Here is a 21,342-nt window from a genome sequence, read left to right on the forward strand (position 1 = left end):
TTGGAGGACAGGATTACGTCCATCTATTGGTAACATGTATGGTGAGTGTGCAGATGATGGTAGAACATTTTTAGCTACTCCTACCTAGGCATATTCTGGTGACATGAGGACGCCTTATCTTGCTGAAACGTCCAGTGATGGTGGTGAATGAACAGGATAACCATGGGTGTGAGAATTTCATCTCGATATTGTTGGATATTGAGACTGCCATGGATGAAATGAAGATGTATTGCCCATGGCATATCCCCGCCCATAACATCACTCCTTCCCCTCCATGGACCCACACAGTGTTCCCCCAAACATGACATCTGCCATCTGGTGAAAAGATCATCCTCCATCTTGCTAGTCTCCAAAGAACATAAGTGGTCGCCCACTGGAGCCACTTTCAACACCATTCTGCCATTAGATCAAGGCACTGGTGTGGGCAACAAGATCACAAACCAGCTTTTATCAGGCAATTTTCTCACAGATATCCTCTTGGACAGACCAGCACCTTCATTAGCAGCCTTTGTAGCTGATCAGAAATTATTTCACAGACGGACGAGCCGGATGCAATGATCCTGGGCTCGGGTTGGTGACATACAGTCTGTGGTCATGTGGCAGACTGTTATACCAGGCTGTCTGACATGATGTCTTAGAAGACAAATGGTGGACGGCACTAAATGGCATACCAACATCCAGCAGCCTGTTCTCGTCCTTCTCTCATCATCTGAGGCTTTGTGTCATTTGAATAAAGCTGCATTTTAAGGTGTTTTTTTATCGTCATTGATCAAAAGGGTGTCTGTATCACTATCTGACCATTATCCTTTAAAACTACACCTGACCAGTGTGTGGATTAACTCAGTGACTCAGAATTAGTCTCAAGTTGAACAGCTCCAAAACGTTTGGTGTTCAAGGGGCTGCAATTCATTTGTTTCTAATCAGAACAATGGAAGTGAGATTTTAAATTTTTCCTCTAAGTCAGAAAAGAAGAACATTTGCATGCTGCATTTCTAGTTCAGTTCAGTGTAATATATCATACCCACATTATCTATTATTGAATATTATCTGATTCTTGAACTCTCAAACATTAATATTGCTGTCTCCCATCCTCTTCAATGCGGACTTATCCACAGAGAAAAAAACAACATCATACATGATGGCAGAAGATACGGATGTTTCAAAAATAAAGACAGGAATGGGGAAATATAACAAAACATCACTGAATGAGTGAATCAGGCAATATCTGTTGAAATATTGCAGAGATTCTTGCTAGTAGAGTTGGGAAAAATCTATATGCAACTTCTAGTGGAGGACACCTTATTGAAACATCGTTGCTTTAATTTGCCCACCATGTCCTTGCCTGTGTCATATAGGAAATAAGCATCATCTCCTGCTGAGCAGAACATTTCCCAGTATACAGATGTACTTGTTTATCTGTCACCTAACAGACCTTCAGTAACATTTGGTTACATGATAAGACTATGGGATTGGTAGCCTCTGCCTGCAGAGGTGTGATCAGTCTGCAGGGACAGATGCCCTCTCCACATGTCTGTTGCACTTTCAGTTTTAATACTGGCGCACCAACCTTTGTCCAAAGGCAAAAATGAAAATCAGTCTGGAAGAGACTGGATGACACACTGGGTCAACAACTGATTTAATTAATTGTGAAACCCACAGGGGCGTCATGCAGCTTTGAGGGCACGGAGATTATTGCCTTCCCATGATGTTAATTATTAATCTCATTACATTGCAAGTGGAGGGAGAGAGAGGCAGAGGAGGAGATATCTCAACATACAAATTTAGACGCCAACCATTGCGTGTCTGAAGCTGCTTTTGGCAGGAGAGAAGGGAAAAGGGTCGCAGCTCATCTCTCTCCAACCGCATGTCCCCCTGCATGCTTCGATGTGCCAGCTGGGACTGACCTCACACTCTCCCCCTGCCGTGTCACAACTTGTTTGCGAATCCCACATTAAAAAAAAAATAATAAAATAAATAAATAAAAATCCACCGCTGAAGATAATAAGTCTCCAAAGAATCGCTATTTTAACATCCTGTGCCACCCCCCTTCTCCGGACTTCCTCAACAAATAGGAGGCGATTCTTAAAGCGTCTCCCCACTGATGATACTCGCATGCAGTTTTCAAAACAGAAAGAAAGAAGGAAAGCGCGCAGTCGTTTCTATTAGGCAACATAATGCTAATTTACAACACAACGAGGCAAAATTTGTCCAGGACTGATTTTGCGCCGAGCCATTGCGTCTTTGTTCAAGTGAGAAACCCCTTCTGAGAGTTGAGTCTCTCTCTGGGCGTCGCGTTTATCAGCTGATACCGATTAGAAAACATATTTGGCATTCCTGAGTAACAGGTAGGATTCAAACTTTGTGCTGCCCAATCAGATAATCAGACTCATAAACGGCACCTTTTTCTTCTATCTCTCTCTCGATGCCCAAGAAAGTGAGCGCCTTATTTTTAAATTTCAGAAATAATGAAGTGGGCGTTTGTTGCGTTTGTTTCCAGCGTGTTTAGGAGCTGTGAGCTGTGAGGCGCTGCTGCCAGGATCAGACCTCCAGGAATCCGGCGGCTCTTTGTCTGTCAGCACCGCGGACAGCTCCTGGCGCGCCTCAGCTGCACGCGGTTCGAACTTAGGCAGCCACGCTCGCCTCCTTCATTCATTCATTCATTCATTCATTCACTCACTCACACACTCACTCAGTCGCTCACTCACTCATTCACTCACCCAGCTCCACTGTAGTTCACTGCCACACTTGTTTCATAAACTCAACACTGCTGCGAAGGATATGCGTTTGGCTTATTCCGTGCACGGCGGCGCTGGAAACTGAGGAACCCCTGCGCAGGTAAGAAAATGTGTTTTGGCTCGACTGTTTTGTGCATATTTTTTCGCCCGAACTTCTATTTGTTGGTTTTTATTAAAAAATATTTATGTTTGACTCAGTTGGGGAGTTGCCCTCACCCTTTTATCGCAACCCTCAGTAGTTTGCATTCTTCAAATTTGGGAATTTTCATGTAAGCAGTGCGTAAATTCGTGCGTAATTCGTAATTTTCTGGCGATGTTGCGATCTAGTTATTGATATTTGTCGTTGTTAACCATGCAACGAGCACGTTTTTACCTCCTTTTTTGTTTACATCTCTGGCTGCATGTCTGCAAGCTGCTTCCAAATGTGCAAGGCTGCTGGAGAAAAAAAAAGAAACAACTATTTAACAGGCGCTGCAGTACACCACAAAACATCTTATTTCGTTCATTTTGTGAATCACTTGTGCGTTTAAAAAGTACCAAACGCTGCCGAGGAAGTTGATTTAAAAGTCAAAAACTTAATTGGAATTGGTTAGCGTGCCACAGGGTGTTGGAGGGAAGAAGATGATCCGCAGAAACACGGTTCATCTTCTCATTTTGTGCCTGTTTTCGGGTTTTTTTTCTTGAGTTTTGGTTAGAAAATGCAGTGTTTTCTGTCATGTTTGCTGTTCCATTTAAATGTTTATTAATTATCAGAGCCACATCAGTACAGATCATACTGAGAGCAGCTTGATGTGTGGCTTTTCACAGACGGATGTGCGATTCTTCCTGCATCAAGAGGTTTTAATGTATCTTTTAACACATGAGGAATATGAATGAATACCTCAAGACGCAAATATTTTCAGGCTCCATTGTTAATAGCCTGCTGGACAAAGTCATTATGGGAAGCAAAATGTACTGTGGATGCTTCCTACAGTCCCAGGGGCATCTGTGCTGCATGTTCAGCAGATAAAATACAACAATAAAAAACACTCAACATGCACTGCAATCAGCTCGGTCAACACATAGATTCAGATTAAACCATATATCTGGGAAACTGTTTAATCAAGCATTGGTGCATCAAATGTGTGTTCCTGGATTTCTTATGTAACAAAGTGATAGTAGGCTGCCTGTAACTGCTCCTCTAAGAGTAAGAAACTGGAATGATGTGTGAGCCCAGCACTCACGGCTGAAGATGTTGATTACTTTAAATTATTCAGGTCATGGCTGACTGAGGAAGAACATGCTCTGCTACCATCATCTGAATCCAGAAACAAAAAGTGGCAGGAGGAGGCGAGACTGTCTAACCTGTGATTCATTGAACACCTCACTCCACGAGCTGTTCTCTCACCTGTTACTGTTGACTTGATGCTGAGGGGACTCACTGCCAGGCATTAAGTTCAACATGGACACAGGGACTTGTAACTACTCTGGGTCCTCAACAGCCAGAGCTGGGCGGCAGCAAAAGGACCCATTATCTGCAGAGCTGCTTCCACTGCAAAGCCACTTTCTCAGATACGTTCTCTTATGTGAACCTGAAAACAAGTAACACTGGACAAGCCTCTCTGAAATCCTTTGAAAGGTGACAGTTTTCTTGTAAAAGTCATTTTTTACCGCTCCTGTTTTCTAGATTTTTAGCTTCGAGTTGAGGGAAATCTGCCTCGTTACGTCATCACCGCTCAGACATTTTACAACACACTGAGGCTGTGTTAGCTACCAGTCATCAGTGATTAATTTCTCCTGTACGATGCGTCGCTCTGGTCTTCCAAAATGACAGCTTACTCTTCCTTATGGTCACAAACACACACGTGCAGGTGGTGTATGTTGGTTGGATGTCTGCCAGTGGCATCCATGTAAAGTCACGTCTATACTGTGCACCTGATACCCATAACAGCTGTTAAATGAAATATTAAATGTCTCTCAGCACTGGTGTATATGTAGGTATTTGTGTCCTGATTTGTATTCAGGAAGCTGATCTGCACCGGTCTTAATAAGACACAGTTGTGTGTCTCTTTTCCACATGATGACAGATAGGATGAGACAAACAACAGCTTTAATTTTCGCTCCACACAATGAATGGAAATAGTTTGAATGCATTTTATTGCTATAGTGCTGGTATATTTCATGTAAATTGAATTTCTGCTTCTATTTCAGTGAACCATAATGCAAATATGAAAAATCAGCCTCCCATTCTCTGATGATGCAGCCCTGCTAAAAGCATGGATAAAAACACATTAAACTGAAAAAAGCATTGTACCTTCAGTAGATTTCTTCTCAAGTAGAAATATTTAAGCATGGACTTACTCAAGTGAATGCGTAGAGAAGCTTCCAGTTAATAAATGATGTGTGCATGATTTTCATATTAAAATTAAATGCTGCAGTGACTTTGTGTATGTGTGAGGCCTTCCTATAGGTGAGTTCTAGGTCAGCTGCACCAATAATTTCCATTGTGCGCATTAATGAATTGCTGTCGATTGCTTCCACTTCCAACTCGTACTACAACGAATCCTGACTTTGAAGTGGATTAGTAGCACTCAAAGTAATTTTTCATTTCACATCTGTGAGGATGTTTGGTTTTCATCTCTGTTTAGCAGATGCCCAAGTTCACAAAGACAGTCTGCTTGTTCAAATAGTCGGTGGAGGAGAAGGGTCAGACCAACTGACCTCCCTCTGCCTCTCATGCTGCTAATTTACCGTTGAAAGAAAGTGCTGGCAGCTGAGTTTCTGATGAGAGAGAGCGTTAGCCATTCAAACGTTATGACTGATTAGTGCATTGAGATCGAATATTAAAGCAATAAACTCTCTCTAGTGATTGATTCGACCTCGAAAAATTTCCTCTCTGTTCATGTAAATTATATATTTAGTAATTTCCATGAAACAATCCTTTCCTGCCTTAAAATGGCTTAAATGTAGCACTACACTGCTGCTTATTTTAGAATATTTGGATCTATGAAGTCCCCGACTGTTTCCCCACCACCCCTTCGCCACTCAATGAGCTCGAGCACACCAGCTCACCTACAACTCAAACACTGTAAAACTGCTCTATATTGCAGAATAGCAAGCTACACTATTGGAGTAATTCAGCCATGCATTTTTGAATGGGAGGACAATTTTCAATAAGAATCAAGAATCAAGTCTCACCCTGCAAGTGAAATGGATTGGTGCCTTAAATTTGTTATGTATGAAAACCTGTAAATCTGAAACCATGTTTTTGAGACTGTCATGGGTACACCACAGTTTCAAAGTTTTATACATGTAATGTTGTTTTATACAAGTAATTGGCCCCGTGTCTGTATTGCTGTTGTTGAATCATAAAGCTGATAACTTTTTAATCTGGTTCTAGGTGCTGGAGAAAATATAATCACCTGTTTTCTACTGGTTAAATCAATAATTAGAATGTTATGCAACAATGTGCGTTAGATCACATGCAAGATTTCCGTATTTCAGTCTTTGTGCTCTTGGCATTAAGTAGAAAAATTGTGATGTTGTGTACTTCAGTACAACAATTAGGATTTAGTAACATCTGAATCATAATCTGATGGCATTTGTAGGTTCGTCTGGTTTGTTAGCAGGCTACTCACAATTGTGTTGGATGACACAACACTCGCACAGCAAACAAACTTAAATGATGATTTGTTCTTCATTTAGTCATAATTACTGGGTTCGATACTAGGTTTTTAGCAACTTTAAAAAGCACACATTTGTTTCCATAGGTCTCTTAATCACGTCAGGAAAAATGGTGACGCACAGACTCTCAGATTTATTAGTGACTGGAAGAAGTTGACTGAAAGTAAAATGGAAAACCTAGAAGGGAACACAATGACCCTCTGAAAAGAAGATTACCACTGTGCAATCTTGTATAGGAGTTTTCCCCCTAAAAATATCACAACTTAGTCTGACTGCAATGAAACTCCCAAACTAAATGAAGAGAAATTGCAGCGGTCCTGATTGCTCTCATTCCCGGTTATATAAATGATGAAATTCAAAAATACAGAAAACCTAAGTGCAAGTTCTTATTTCTTCTCATGTGAAACAATCTAACTGAGATTCCTTCACTAACATGAATTCCTGGTCCAGAAGCAGCAATTCAATTGATATCTAAAAAAAAAAAAATCTTGGCATTTCAGGCCACATTCTTTTAACCATGTGGTGGTGTGACGGTGAATAATGCAAAGCTACAATAAAAACCTCTGAAACAAAAGCACCATACATCCATCACCATGCTCAGGCCAATCATAGGCCTGGCAGTAATGATCTCCGAGAGACAAAGAGAGTGGATGAATGTTTGATGAGGAAGGCAGAATGGGGCTCCTGGGAAGCGAAGGGACCGCTGAACACAAGCAAGGGATTCCCCCTTCACAGGTGGAGCGAGGAGATGGATGAGGGGGAGGTGCAGTACTGTCAGGCTGAAAGATGGGCGAGCAGTTTGTTAAACAGATGCATATAAGCATGCACAGAAATACGGGGATTGTGTGATTATCAGGAAATTAATATGGGCTTCGTTTTCATTGTGGAGGCTGCTTCAAACTGGATGTAAGCACGCGACTGTGCACTTTTAATGCAGCGTGTTTCAGTCATGCAGACGTCTCTGAATTGATTCATGTCTTCTTAATTGCAGCAGCTGCTGCGTAAGAATGCCTTGAAATATTCCTCAGCTCATATTCAAACTTCAAAGTCCGGCTCACATCTTTAATTGCTAGTTGTAGAAACGACCTTATCAGAAAAGGTCAGCGATTGTAATTGTGGGAGACATTTCATTATTTTAATGATGTTACACTGGTCATTATTTATCCAGTCAGTCCTCCCAGCAACATTAATTGAACTGGATTCAAATACTTGATTGCTTCTTTAGTGCTGTTCAGAAATAATCCGTACAGCATTTCCTGTAAATATCTTATGTGTCACTGTTGGACTGCATAAAGAATGTCAGTTTTATCTGACTTTTAAAGTCCCTCTCTGGTCACTAACTCTAAAACACATCTATCAAAGTTACATATTTACAAAGTTTTTTCCTTAATAATTCCTTTATGTCTTAAAATGGCATAAATGTAACTGTAACTCCTATCAGTGTGTGGACCTATGGAATCCCCTCCTTTATCATCTATCACTCATTGCAGTTCGAGCTGCCAGCTACCCAATGTTACACAATGACAAAGTTTAATATTGGAGTAATTCAGCCATACATTTTTGACCAATTGTCAAGAACAAGAATGATATTCTTGTTCTTGTCTGCAAGTATGGATTAGGATAGGATTGGTTCCTTTGGTGGGTACATATAAAAAGTCTGAATCTGTGACGTTAAAACTGTCATTGGTAAACTTCAGTTTAAGGGTGAACATGCTGAGCCATGGTGTTGACTGCTTATTTCATATATATATATATATATATATATATATATATATATATATATATATATATATATATATATATATATATATATATATATATATATATAATGAACCAAAGGGGTTCAGAAAAATGTAAATTCTAAATAGAAAACCTCTCAGAAGGTAATTGCAATGTAAATGTTTGATCACAAATATGACGAATCTGTCAGCCTAAAATACACAGCATACATCAGATTAGAGAAACTAAAGCTAGTATCTCTTGTAGTTGAGTTTATACTAATCTAAGTGGAAAGAAACCTAACGCGAAGTCCCAAAACACAGTATGTGTTATATGTGTGCCACTGTTGTGTATGTAACACATTTAAAACAACATCTGTTGGGTCTAAGTGCTCAGACATTGCCATTTTGAATTATCTTAACAAGATGAAATGTTAAGGTTAAGACCCTACAGTATTACTAATTATGAAGTTTAACATGACTAATTTAAAATTAAAGTTAATACCCTACAAAAATACACATGGAAAACCTAATAAATCCAAGAATTCCCGGGTATTAGATGTAACTCTTCGGCTCTATCGGTTTAAGGACGATGAATACAAAGTTTTAAGCTGCAATTATGCTTCTGCAAAGACATCTAGTGAATGTAGGCACAGAAAGGTGTTATGGGTAACCACAGGTAGCAGAGGTTCACAGAAGAGACTACACATGCGCCTTTCAAATCTTAAGATATCATGCACAGATGCACGAGGCACCCTGATGGATTGATGCAGCTCGTGTTGGGAGGCTGATTCTAAACAAAACAAAGAAAAACTTAAGCCAGTTGTAGAACAAGTATAGGAGAAACATCCGAATGAAAAACAACAACAACTGACCCCTGTTCATGATTTTTTTGTTGTTGTTGTTGTTCATTTTCAGAAACAAATCCGGCATAAATACAAAAAAATAAATAAAATAAATTCTGCCTCTAGCCTTTAAACAGCTTTTCTGCTTAGCTGCTTCATTTAATGAACATAATCACTAGTCGCAGCACAAACATTTTTGCATGCTCTAGTCTGGCTGTAAGTTATGGAGTCTCTAAAATAACTTACAATAAAAAATAAAGTTGGAGCTATTTTTTTTCTTACAGTCAACAAGTCCGACGAAAAACCCACATCTCAACCCTTGATCTGTGACCTGCAGCTCCATGCCCATTCTTTCCTGAATAAATCTTTAAAAATCTGTTGTTTTAATCAAACACTGGTCAAATAAGAGTAAATATTGCATTTGGTGGGGAGTATTTTAAGCTACAGATTAATATACATCCATTTGAGTGCACTGGTGAATGTTTCTGGCAGCAGAATGCTTAATGAGGGATAGACTCAACGCAGGTGACATTATCTACATTCATCAAAATGAAGTTTAATTAATGCGATTTTGTTTGACAAAGAAGGCACAGAGGCACAGAAATTTAGGCTACATCAGGATTTGTCTTCGACCAAGTAATTCAGATTTGAGAAAGATAACTGAGGAAATACTGCGTCAAGAAATTAAATCAAATATTCAGCATCAGACTATCGCAGACTTGCATTTGTCACAGGTGCTTCCAGCTTGAGCCTCATTCATTGTTTGTGCACGGTAATATGTCAGTGTATATGTGTTCATTCTGGAGCCTTCTTTCCCATTAGCAGACCATCTCCAGTCTTCCCCCACCCAGGGCCATTCTCTTTGTCAGCTGGAAATGTGATTTTAGGGAAGGCTGACTTCCATTACCTTTGCTTCCTCCTAGCAGGACTCCAAGTCATTCCACTGGGGATCTCCAACCTGCTCATCGGGGCTCAGGGCTGCATATACAGTAGATGACCTCCACTCCTCAACGCTTGCAACCACCTGGGGGGATATTACCATATTAATGCTGCTCTCCACTCCTGGGGCCAATGAGTGTCATGAAAAAAATCAGTCTGGATAGCATCTTCCTCAAACCCCGCCTGTGTGCCTCGTTCACTGCTGCCCACACTGCCATCCACGCCGCTTTTTGCAGTTTTTTCTCACCTCTGCCCTCTCACATCTGCTATCTTTTCTTGTACTTTTTTCAGCCCCCATCCACTCCTCCCATTCCTTCACACAGTCTGGTTTGAAGTGTGTAAGAGGCTGGCAGGCTCTTGAATTAAAAAGGCCATCTGGTGAGGAGGGAAACGGAGATGGCTGGATAGGAGGAGAGAGAAAAAATGAGAGGCATAGTTTCTCTTTGAAGTCAACGTGTAGACAGAATCCTGGGTGGGATATTACATCTGAAGTGTAAATATTGCTCTTAGCATCTGTCATTTATGCATATACACAGTATTTTAGACTTACATTATACTGATCTGGTACATAACTCACAAATAGTAGCACTCAGCAGCTATTAAACCAGAATCTTCAATGGTTAGAGAAAACCCAAAGTCATAATGTATTGTTGGTAACTTAATATTTACTGTACAAGCATGAGAGTTGTATAAATATTCTAATCCAGGTCTCAGAAAAAGCTGATGAAGCATATAAGTTCCCGAATATCAACCTGAAGTTAAATTAAGTCTCCAAGAGTAGGTATAGGCTTGTACATATAAATATATTTGGCCTGGTGCTGTGGAGATGGCCATCCTTTACTGCTCATATCTTTACCCTGACAGAATATTTCAAGATAGCGTTTCCAAAAAGAGTCTGTCTGCCATCATAATAGGTTGGACAGCAGAGTGTGGTGAACAAAGGCAAAGAAATGGAGTCCACTGGTGAGATGGAGGCCTCCTGTGGGAATGCAGGACCGAGGAAGGGACTGACAATGTGTCAGCCAGAAATCCTTTTGTCACCACTCTCTCTTGAGATTGAGCGCTTAAGTGCTTTACCAGTGCTATTGCCAACATTTTTTTCACCGCAGAATTATATTCAAAATAAATACATTCAGTCAGCTTACAGCTTGGACATACAGCATTGTTGTGCCATTTGGGTAGTAATGACTTGTGTGGCAATGTTTCACATGCTGCAGAGCCACACTACAGCCAGAGCGCTCCCCAAACATGAAAACCTCTTTGTTGTACACAGTCGTTTGCCTTTGTATGCACAGGAAATAGTAATGACTTTGCTCAAATGCGCAGGCTGTTGCAGCTAACTTGTTGACAAGCCGCTGAAGGGCCAAATGTCTGACATCCACGCAGTTATTTTGAGTGGAAGAAAAAGGACCTTTAAAGTTTCACTGACAGTTGCTTAAATTTAATGCTACATGTCACATCTTATTTCTTCTTCAAGGTTGTTGTGTTCTCACCAGAAGAATCACTAAGGTCGCAGTTGCTTATCAAACAATTGCTGAACAGTTAAGATGACTAATCTATGAAAGATTAAAACATTAAAGCAATAACCAAACACGTTGGATGATTTACAACGGACACATTATTGTTTCATTTGGGGTGCTGTTTCAAAAGCAGAACATGAAAAGCTTTGGCTGGAATCTGATCAGTTTGGTCAGTTCACATTGCAGGCTTCCCAGTTCTCCCACAAGACCAGGCACCATGCATGATCAGACTAGCCCACTTGTCCTGGTCTGTCTTTTACTTTCTCTTCACCCTCTCCATGTACTGGCAAGTTTCCATGGAAACAACAGGGAAAGAGAGAGAGAGGATAGAGAGAGGAAGACAGAGAAAAACCCCAAAGAATGTGGTCTGCAGTCTGACTCCTGTTGAGAGCTTTATGTTGTTTCAATAGGTAAGTCAGTATTTTGAAACGGCAAGGAAGAATTATGAGTAGCAATATCTCCCTGCTCTGTTTTCATTATCACTCATCAATACAGTTAATTACTGCTTGTCAGACTACTTGACTTGTTGAGACAATGGATATGAGACAGATCATTCTGGCTCAATAATTTACTTGGATAAACTTCTCCCACACTCAACACTCTGCTTAATTAAGCCTCTGGGATTTGTGGGGACTGACACCAGGAACCAGAGGCATAAAACTCAGAGCAGATTAACAACTAAAACTCTGTGTACGCACAAAGACAGAAACATGCATACACATTCTTTTCAGCAGATTTATAAAGCCTCAAGTATGCCTGGTTCTGTTTTGTAAATCTGAGCCACTGTGGAACTGGGCGAACTTGCATAAGACCCATTTCTATTCCCTCAGTTTGTCATAAATGGATGTTAAAACACCCTTAAGCATCTGTTTGCATATTGATACTTGCCCGCTCATTGCACATTTGTTGCATTGGTAAAGCTTTCCATAAAATGCCATTATGTAATACACACTTGTGGCCATTAATACCACCCGAAACATTTATCTTTCTTCTTAACTGTAAACCATTATACGGTGTGTCAGTCAATATCGGAGGCCAACACCTATTGAGTATGCAAAAGTAGGCTCAGTTTTGAAAACCCCACACCATTCCGTTAGGGCTCCCTCCTAAGCCACTTCTCCAAAACACGTGAACGCACAATACCTGAGTACAGGTGGAGGACTCATCAGAGCGTTGATGGGATGAGGAGCAGATTAAAACTACCTAATGTCTGAAAACAGTTTAATATCTATATTCGTAAAATGTTTTGTGCAAAGTAAAAAAAGACTGGCACAAGATAAACACCATCAAATGGCACTACTATGCTGACACATACACAGATACATCTAAGCATACTTTCATGAAACTGGACGTTGAAGACTATAAAGAGCACTGAAAGACGCACAAATATAAATGGACGAGATCATGTGACATGTTCAGCAGATGTTGCATGTTTTAGGTGAAGCTTTAAAATGTGGCGGTACTTTGCTTTTCTACTTGAGTCTGTGTTCGACTGGTGATGTGCAGCCAGTGCATGAGTACAGTGCATAAAGGTAGTCAGGTATATGGTATGACAGGCGGGGAGAACATCCAATCAGCTCAAGCGGACCGTATTTAATGATTGGACGAGGTTTTTACTGGTCTGCGACTGCCACTGGAAGCTGACTTATTACTCCAGCAAGGAACGTGGTGGACTTATGCGACGATCGGCGTCGGTTTGTCTGTCTATTAGCAACATTACTCAAAAACAAACTTGGATGAAACTTTCAGGGAAGGTCAGAAATGGCACACAGACCAATTGATTCGATTTTGGCAGTGATGCAGCTTATAGTCTGGATCCACGGATTTGTTAAAGATTTCTTTATCATTCTGAGATAGCGGCACGGCATAACTGTAACTATGACAAGAAGTGAACACTACGTCAGCTGACTGCTGATGATCACATGATTGCAATCCTACTACAAATCGACCGTTGCGGACTTATCGGGACTTATCTGTCCGAAATTATACAAGGAACAATTGATTAAATTGTGGGGGTGTTTCCAAGTCCCATCAATTCCCGCCGCCCGCTACATATTTAGGTCGCGTGATTTAGTATCCGTACATCACAGGCACATGCATAACACACACCTGTGCTCAGTGCAAGGTCATTATGTTTGTGGATGCATCTATATTAAATGGCTACATTCCATGGGGCCGTGATTTCTGCCCCAACTTTTTCAAGATTTCAGCTGTCGAGAATTAATACAACAACTGAGCAGCCTTGGTGGAGTACTGCGCTCTCTGAGTGCTTTTCTGGTTTCTTTTTATTGTCAGAGCACTTCAATTACCTATGGCTGTTGGGATGTAAAGCAACTTTCAACAAATAAAATAAGCAAAACAAATGCCAATGGAATACATTGCATACTCTAGCTGTAATGTATAGCCCTTGTATTGAAACAGACTTTACGAAGTACTTCAGAGATGAGGAGTTAATTTAAAGGTAAGCGATGGTTATACAGTAAATAAAAAGAAAAAGAGAGCTGTTTAGAATTTGGAAAATAAAGGTACTACTAAACACTGTCAAGGAAACTGGCAAAAAGCCTTAAACAATGTTTTACTATCAGATCACCTCATCATATCACCCACACCTGGCTCAAGAACTGTGTGTACACTTGGTTTGAAATATGCACCAGATCAGCTTTAACTTGTTATGTGAGCATGTCATATTAAACTGAGACATGACTCAGCACAGTATTTTTATTCCTTTTTTTAATTATTAAAAAAAAAAAAACAAGCTCTGTATACACTTTAGGTGGGCTTAAAAATAAAAAGGCTAATCTACCTATATTTTAAAAAAATGGTTTAACATTTTGTGAAGTATATTTATTTTCTTTCGTGTTGCTAAAGAATGAGAAGATCAATACCACACTCATATCTGTCTGTTATGCTGTATATTCAGCTACATTCAGCAGCTGGTTAGACTGGAACAGAAACTAAGGTTTTTATACAAATGAACCAGTGTGTAACCTATCAAGTTTCAGAAGCACTGAAAGGCTGATTTTGTTAGTTTCAGACTATTTTGACATTTTCAATCTCTGTGCTAAGATAAGCGAATCATCTCTTGACTGTAGCTTCACATTTAACAAATGCATGTGAAGTTCACATTGATTATCTATTTTAACTCTCTGGATGAAATCATTTTACAAAATGCTGCACTACTTGTATTAGTAGTTGTTGCAATCTGTTGTTAGTTATATTTTGCAGTAACTTGGGAGCACAGATGTTGCAGTTATTTATCCTTTCTTGTGGCTCTAAGAAGCCTCTGACCTGCCAAAGAATTTGTGTATTATTAGCAGTCAGCTTTATAACTCAAGGCCACACTTTAACACCAAAATTGAAGTTACAGTGTTTTTCATACAACACAAACCCCAAATGTTCACTTGTTCTCAGCATGAGTCACATTTGTCTTAACACATTTTTTTAACTGGGAAGATAAATTCTCACCTTAATTTAGAATTTCACCTCATGTCGTATTGAAAATAAACAATGTATCACATTGCAGACTTCAGATCAAATAAATGTGTTTATCTAGCTGTAGATAAAATCACACTAATTCAATCTGTTGGCAACAAAATGATGCTTCAAATAGATTTACATACTTCATCTCCTTTTATTTGCATGTGGATTTTTTTCTTTTGTCGTGCATAAATTGCGTTCTTGTAAGACTGTGTGAGTAGTTAATGTGATTTGACAAAATGTTCCTTGGGGACACGATTTGCTATCTCTGCAGACTTTCGGTGTATAGGAGCATGTGCACATGCGACTATAAAAGAGCTGTACAATCATCTGCCTTAGAAGGAAAGTAACACGAGGTCACACAGACAATGAAACAGAGTGAGAGGAGGAAGAGAGTCTCAAAATACAACACGCACTCTCTCTAAACGAGGCCTCTCATAATGAGGGATTGACCGTGTGCTGCTAGAAAACACGGGAAAACCATTTAGAGGATGTTTGTGTTGTCCTCAGTGAACTCTGCTCTAATGGGGAACTCTGTCCTCATGCTTCTGCCAGCACATTATTAGCTGAATATTTCACAATTATATCCTGCAAGTACATCCTCTAATATCCCATGTGCATAACAGAAACATTTCATAATGCCTGTAAAACTAATTGAAGAAATGCCGTGTCAAAGTAGACTCATCCTGGTGATGAATTTTCTCCAGCTGAGTGGTAGCAAATGTAGTGGCAGTTAACAAATGAACAGTCTTTGTTTTTTCTGTCTCGCCTGTCACATCCACCATCAATAAGCATCAAAGGATGCAAATATTTACCAACTCGTAGAGATGATGTCAAATCTTTCCATTGGACGAGTCTGTCCCTGGCAGCCACGATGTCTGCGAGACAATAGGGTCATTGTACTTCAGCTCAAAAGCTGTGACTGAATTTCTCTCTGTTTGATCTGCAGGCTGTAATCTACAAACACTCTGAAGAAGAGAAGGACGGCGAGGATGGCAATGATGCTGTAAATGGCCTCTGTCAGAATAAAAACACTGCTGCTTTGAGATCTGGTGGTGCTGCTGCGCCTTTCTGTTCTTTTCTTCAGTGCTGCCGTCATCAAAAAGCTGACCAGACGCTGACCAGAAACCAAAGGCAGGACAGTGACCTTGTTTTGCCCAGGGATATGTCATTGGGGAAATCCCCTGAGTTGGGGGTGCGCCCTGTGCCCCGACCCCTCTGGCTGTCCCACCTCAGCCTGCTGTGCTTATGTGTCTCTCTCTTTGCCCAGGCACCCCAGGGTTTGCCTGTGGTGGGTTACAACACAGACTCCAAGAGGGAGATCACACTGGATGGAGATTTGATGATTGGTGGTCTGTTCCCTGTCCACCAGAAAGGTGAGGGGGTCGAGGACTGTGGGAAGATCAATGCTCAGAGAGGGATCCAGAGACTGGAGGCCATGTTGCTGGCATTAGATGAAATCAACAAGGATGAGCGCATCCTTCCTGGGATCAGACTGGGAGCTCATATACTGGACACATGCTCTAAGGACACCTATGCTCTGGAGCAGTCTCTAGAGTTTGTCAGGGCCTCCCTCACCAAAGTGGACGACAGTGAGTACACGTGCCCCGATGGCTCGTACGCCATCCACGACGAAGTCCCTCTGGCTATCTCTGGGGTCATAGGAGGCTCCTACAGTGATGTCTCCATTCAGGTAGGAATAAATGGAAACACATCAAGTGCATGCTCTCCACTTTGTATCTATAACAGAATAATTAATTTTCAATTTGCCTGTGAAAAACATCTTTGATTCATGCAATTAAATGGCTTGGTCAAATGCTAATTTTGTCAGACAGTACAATTACAAAAGGTGCATTTTACTGTAAGCAGCTACTGTGGGCTTGACAGGAAGGTGGGGGGGAGGAAGGAGCACAAGAGTGAACGTGATGGATCGTCATGTAACTGTCCATTTAGACTTAAGTACCATGTGCAATTACCCCTTGTGAGATGTTAACACAGGGACTTAATGAGTATCGGTTCCGCAAGGAGGATCTGTTTACCTGTACGCCCATATGCTTGGCTGATCTAATTTAGAGGATCTCTTTCTCTTTCCCGGTAATTCACACTTCAGCAGCGGTCCTGTCAGAGGCAGACATGCTACAGATGTTGCGCTCAGGACGGGCTGACAGGATGACTAGTGACGGCATGATTACTCTCAGCAGCAGTGCTCCTTTCGGCTCGCTCAAGCTGATGCAATGAAAGCCCTGCTAATTGGGTCTCCAAATCTTCAGCCGTAATGTGGCCGCCACATCAATCTAAGTGCAAGTCATAGTGAAAAGAGGTGGTGTGTCCCGTGGAACTGAGATTTGTAAATATCCACAAATACATGTCTTAAAGCATTAACTCAATCTTAGCCAGCCAGAGGACCAAGTCTGCCATCTCAGCTGAAGACTACGGTTCACCTCACATGAAATACGAAGCCTCATGTTCCACAAATCTGCTTGTTTGAAGAGGAAACACATTTCTGCCCGTCCAGAAACAATAATTGGATTCAAATCACTGATAAAGCATAGCCTGAGTAGGAGCAATGGCAGTCTGCTGTTAGCAGCTTTCTCCAGTGGGTACATCAGGACATTAAGCTGGCAGCGGCACCCATGCATGCTTTTTAGTCATGATTTGTAGTCAACAGTGGCCAGAAGCTGATATGTCAGCTCAGACATGCCAACAATAAATTAATCACGGTGAATAGGTGCTTTGCTGCCTGTAATGGACACATTAAAAACCCTGCTCATATGTTGTATGAAACCATCTAAACCATCTAATTTAACTGAAATGAGAAAATTCTACAATTTTAAAGTGTGGTAGTGGAATTCTGCTAACATCTGTTTACTGTAGGTATGACGAAACACAATGTCAAATGTACAGTACAGCGCAGTGATGCATTGTACAGCTAGAGAGCTCCTGGAGTGCTCCAGCGAAATGATGTAAGAAAAGGATTTAGAGCATCTATAACGGGATTCCTGGTGAAAAGGACAGTTTGGAAATAAAGCATTTGATAAACGAGCTGTAATTTTAGCAAAATCCTGCATCTGGGGCTCCTTAGAGAATGCCCTTGTCTTGCGGTAATTTATGGATGTGCTATTACAAGCCCGGGGTCTGAGGTCTGCCCTAGCTTCTCACTGAATCCTCCTCATCAGTAGGAGTACACCACAGGACACAGTTCCCTTTCTCACAGTGAATAACTCTATTTTGTAATGAAGTTCAGTCATGAGGTGTGCTAGCTCGTGCTCTTTCTCCTGACTGGTCGGTGAGCATCTAATTATGGTTGTAAATTTGCTCATTACCTACACCACTCGTTTGCTATCTAACATTACCTGCATCCAGAAGATAATATCTAAAGCTCCTAATGTTCTAAAGATGTGCCCTTTGAAAACAAGACGAGGTTTATCTGTTTAGACGCGCATCTGTCCTGCTACATTCTGGGACAATGTTATTACACAAAGATATGCATTTGGGGCACGAGGCTATGTGGCATTTCTGTGCTGCTGCTGGATACCATCTAGACATAATGTTTCTGTCCTTTGTAACCACCTGCTCTGTGCATAATCTATTGCCTGTCAGACCTCTGAGTGAACCAGCCTGGCTGTGTGAAAGGTTACAATGCTTGCCCTTCAGTGTGAATGGCAGGTACTTAATACAGATGTGTGTATTTCACCCCAAAGGCGAGGCCATTACAGGACAAGCAACAATATTAGTTTAAAGACCCTTATCGCCATGGCGACATGGTGGAACATGGCGAACTGACAGGTGGTGGGAACGCTGAGTGCTGTCTAAATCTGTCACAATGAAGAAGCGTGTTGCTGTGCTGCTGGTGTTGTGGTGTGACAATCGCAGATATGGGGGTGGATCTGGCTGCAGGCCTAGCCATGCTGGCGTTACATGGGCACAGATTGAGTTAAGTGTGGAGGCGAAGTTCTATCACGCTCTTGCAGGCTAGGTCCTGTCTGTCCCATCTGTGGTTGCAGCCGGGCTGTCTGGTGGTTTGGCAGAGGTGTGCATGCACACAGAGGATGTAGATCGAACGAAAGATCATGTTTCACAGAAACAGTGAGACAGTGACGGGCAGATATGATCGCAGAGGGAAAGGGATGGAGTGAGTCACATGGCATCATATGGCGTCAAAGCGTTTCGCAACAAAGCCCGTATCCTAAACAGTTAGAGGGAAGCCTGTGATGCCATCTGGACAGTTTGACTGAATGTACATGTAGAAATATTTATGTGATTCAAATGAACATTTTCCCCATGGTTTATCTAAACAGTGGGTCATCAGTGCAAGGTGACAATGACCTTGTGATGACATGTTCACTACGTTCAGCATCTTCATTCATGTGTGAAGAGGTGAAGTGCTGACAAGATGCATGTTTACTCAATAGATTTCCATTCGTATCACTGCATATGTAAGGGCAAAAACACTATCAGCTTAAAATATCCCCAAAGCATTTTGTCAGTCCACATCCGGTGTCATGATCAAAAGAATTTCTCTGGGTTTACGAACAGGAAACATTAGCCTTATTAGCCTGTAGTGTCCTAAATGTGTGGCTTAATCAGATTTGTATTATATTGTACAATTAAAGTCCAGGAACATCTCGCCTCAGGGTTGGCTTCTGATTAATACATGGATGGGACTCCATTTTTGTTACCCTGGCAGCAGTCTGTGCTACTAAATATGACTCACTGGTAATAGAGCATCCCCAGGCAAAACATCATAATCACCAGGGCGCATTAGAAGAACAACACCTCTGGAATGTCAAATACTCAAATGCTTACAAAAGAAAAGAACTATTCTCAGACAGGAAACACAGACAGAGGAAATTTCTGGAACCCATCTGCAAACAATGGGAAAAAAAACTACTGTAATCTTTCTGAGCAGCACACCAAAATCGCTGTCTGAAAGCAGAGATGTAACTTGTTTTAGGGTGTTTAGATGAAAGCCCTATCTGTGTAATGGTATCCTTGTGAATTAATTGGAATTTTTTAGCGCACTGTCTGAGATGTGGTCATTTTAACTGATAAATGAGGCAGGAGAAGACACAGTCACAAGTTTCAACGAGCTCGAGAATCTCACTTTTTTTTCTATCAACCGCAAATAACCCTATTTATAGAACTGTCTTCATCTGCAGGTAGACAGTGCCAATCTCTGGAGCATATATGAGTCACACAAAGGATGTAAACAGGGAAACACACATGACAGAATTCATGCCAGAGAGAACAATAATGATGAAACGTTATCAGTAAAGCCATGCAGTAAAAATGTATTATTCATGGATAAAAGTAAAGAACGTGCTCCGAAATCGTAAATAATTCACATGATTGGATTATTCAGTGGCTTGGCAGAATCCACTATTTGTGCAGTTGAAATACATATCATGTCCATCGCACAAAGTCAATGAGTGTTTCCTGATATCAGAATATGAATGACAACGTGGGAGAAATTCATATGAATCCCAGTTTGGTCAGTTGTGTATATACATTTTGAAACTAAACAGGTTTCCTGCTGAATTGCACTGAGCTTGTTTGTCATGTTACAGAACAGAACTGACCATAAACAGATGAAAATGGTGAGTCACAGACAAGAGAGAATTAAATGAGTGGAAGCCAGCACACGTCAAAGCTGAGATACTAACATTGAAAATGAATGAAAGTGCAGACATAGCTTAACATGCGGCGTAGTCTGAATGGTTGCATGGCTCTGGGGGCTTTGGAAGACTACTGCAGCATAAAAGGAGATTCATACTATCCAGCAGGATGAGGGGGCAGGACCTGATCAAAAAAACATCCTTGCTCTGAGTGTCTAACAGTTCATATTTCCACCCTGTTAAAGCTGTTGCCAAGCAACTAAATTATAAGAAATAAAGCAATAATGATCCAGTGCATTTTCCAGTGATAACGCTTTGCATGCGCTGTGTGTGCATGCATGTCCACTCCTCATGTATGTGTTTGCCTGAGTGTTTCACAGTGCTGCAGTGGGCCCTATATGTGTGATACTGAGTAGAGCTAAGGACTGCTGCTTTGGGAATACAGTGTTATTGCTGTAGAAGCACACTGAGACAGTCTTCAGGGATGAGCAGATGGGCTTTTCATGTAGAAAAAAATCATGACATCTCTACAAAGTAAGCCTGATATTTCCTGGACCAGGACACTCTCTCAGTCCCTTATTTCTATGTTCCCACACATCTCTGTTTTTAGGCAGATACAAATCAAAATAAATGCAGTGCATGAAATGTGCTAGAGATGTGGTGAATCTCCAAAAGTTCAAAGCATATTTTTGAGAAAGAAATGCATTTCTATTTAATTTTCATCAACTACACCAGTTAATCCTATACATCTGTATCCCTCTGAAGGCAACACATGTATGTAAGCTAAAACACACATAATATAAGATATACAAAGATTGTGGACTTCTATC

General features: G+C 41.0%; 1 protein-coding gene and 1 long non-coding RNA gene across 3 annotated transcripts in view; one reads left to right on the forward strand and one right to left on the reverse strand.

The window, feature by feature from the left end:
* The first annotated feature begins 2,048 nt into the window (after nucleotides 1–2,048).
* Nucleotides 2,049–21,342, forward strand: part of grm2a (glutamate receptor, metabotropic 2a) — a 35,139-nt gene continuing 15,845 nt past the window's right edge. The window contains exons 1-3 of one of the 2 annotated variants that reach the window (XM_035952986.2): nucleotides 2,049–2,345; nucleotides 2,498–2,835; nucleotides 15,847–16,590. In XM_035952986.2, coding sequence (XP_035808879.1) covers nucleotides 16,063–16,590 — 528 coding nt within the window. In that variant the 5' untranslated portion in view covers nucleotides 2,049–2,345; nucleotides 2,498–2,835; nucleotides 15,847–16,062. Of the gene's footprint in view, nucleotides 2,836–15,846; nucleotides 16,591–21,342 lie in introns of both variants that reach the window. The other variant, XM_055010695.1, reaches the window with a different exon arrangement.
* LOC118471015 (uncharacterized) overlaps nucleotides 8,258–21,342 on the reverse strand; it is a 31,205-nt gene continuing 18,120 nt past the window's right edge. Inside the window, exons 4-5 of the long non-coding RNA XR_004848226.2 lie at nucleotides 10,148–10,300; nucleotides 8,258–9,985 (exon numbers count right to left, since the gene is read on the reverse strand). This is a non-coding gene — a long non-coding RNA (uncharacterized LOC118471015). The remainder of the gene's footprint in view (nucleotides 9,986–10,147; nucleotides 10,301–21,342) is intronic.

Source organism: Amphiprion ocellaris, chromosome 5 (genome assembly GCF_022539595.1).
Source record: "Amphiprion ocellaris isolate individual 3 ecotype Okinawa chromosome 5, ASM2253959v1, whole genome shotgun sequence".
NCBI lineage: Eukaryota > Metazoa > Chordata > Actinopteri > Pomacentridae > Amphiprion > Amphiprion ocellaris.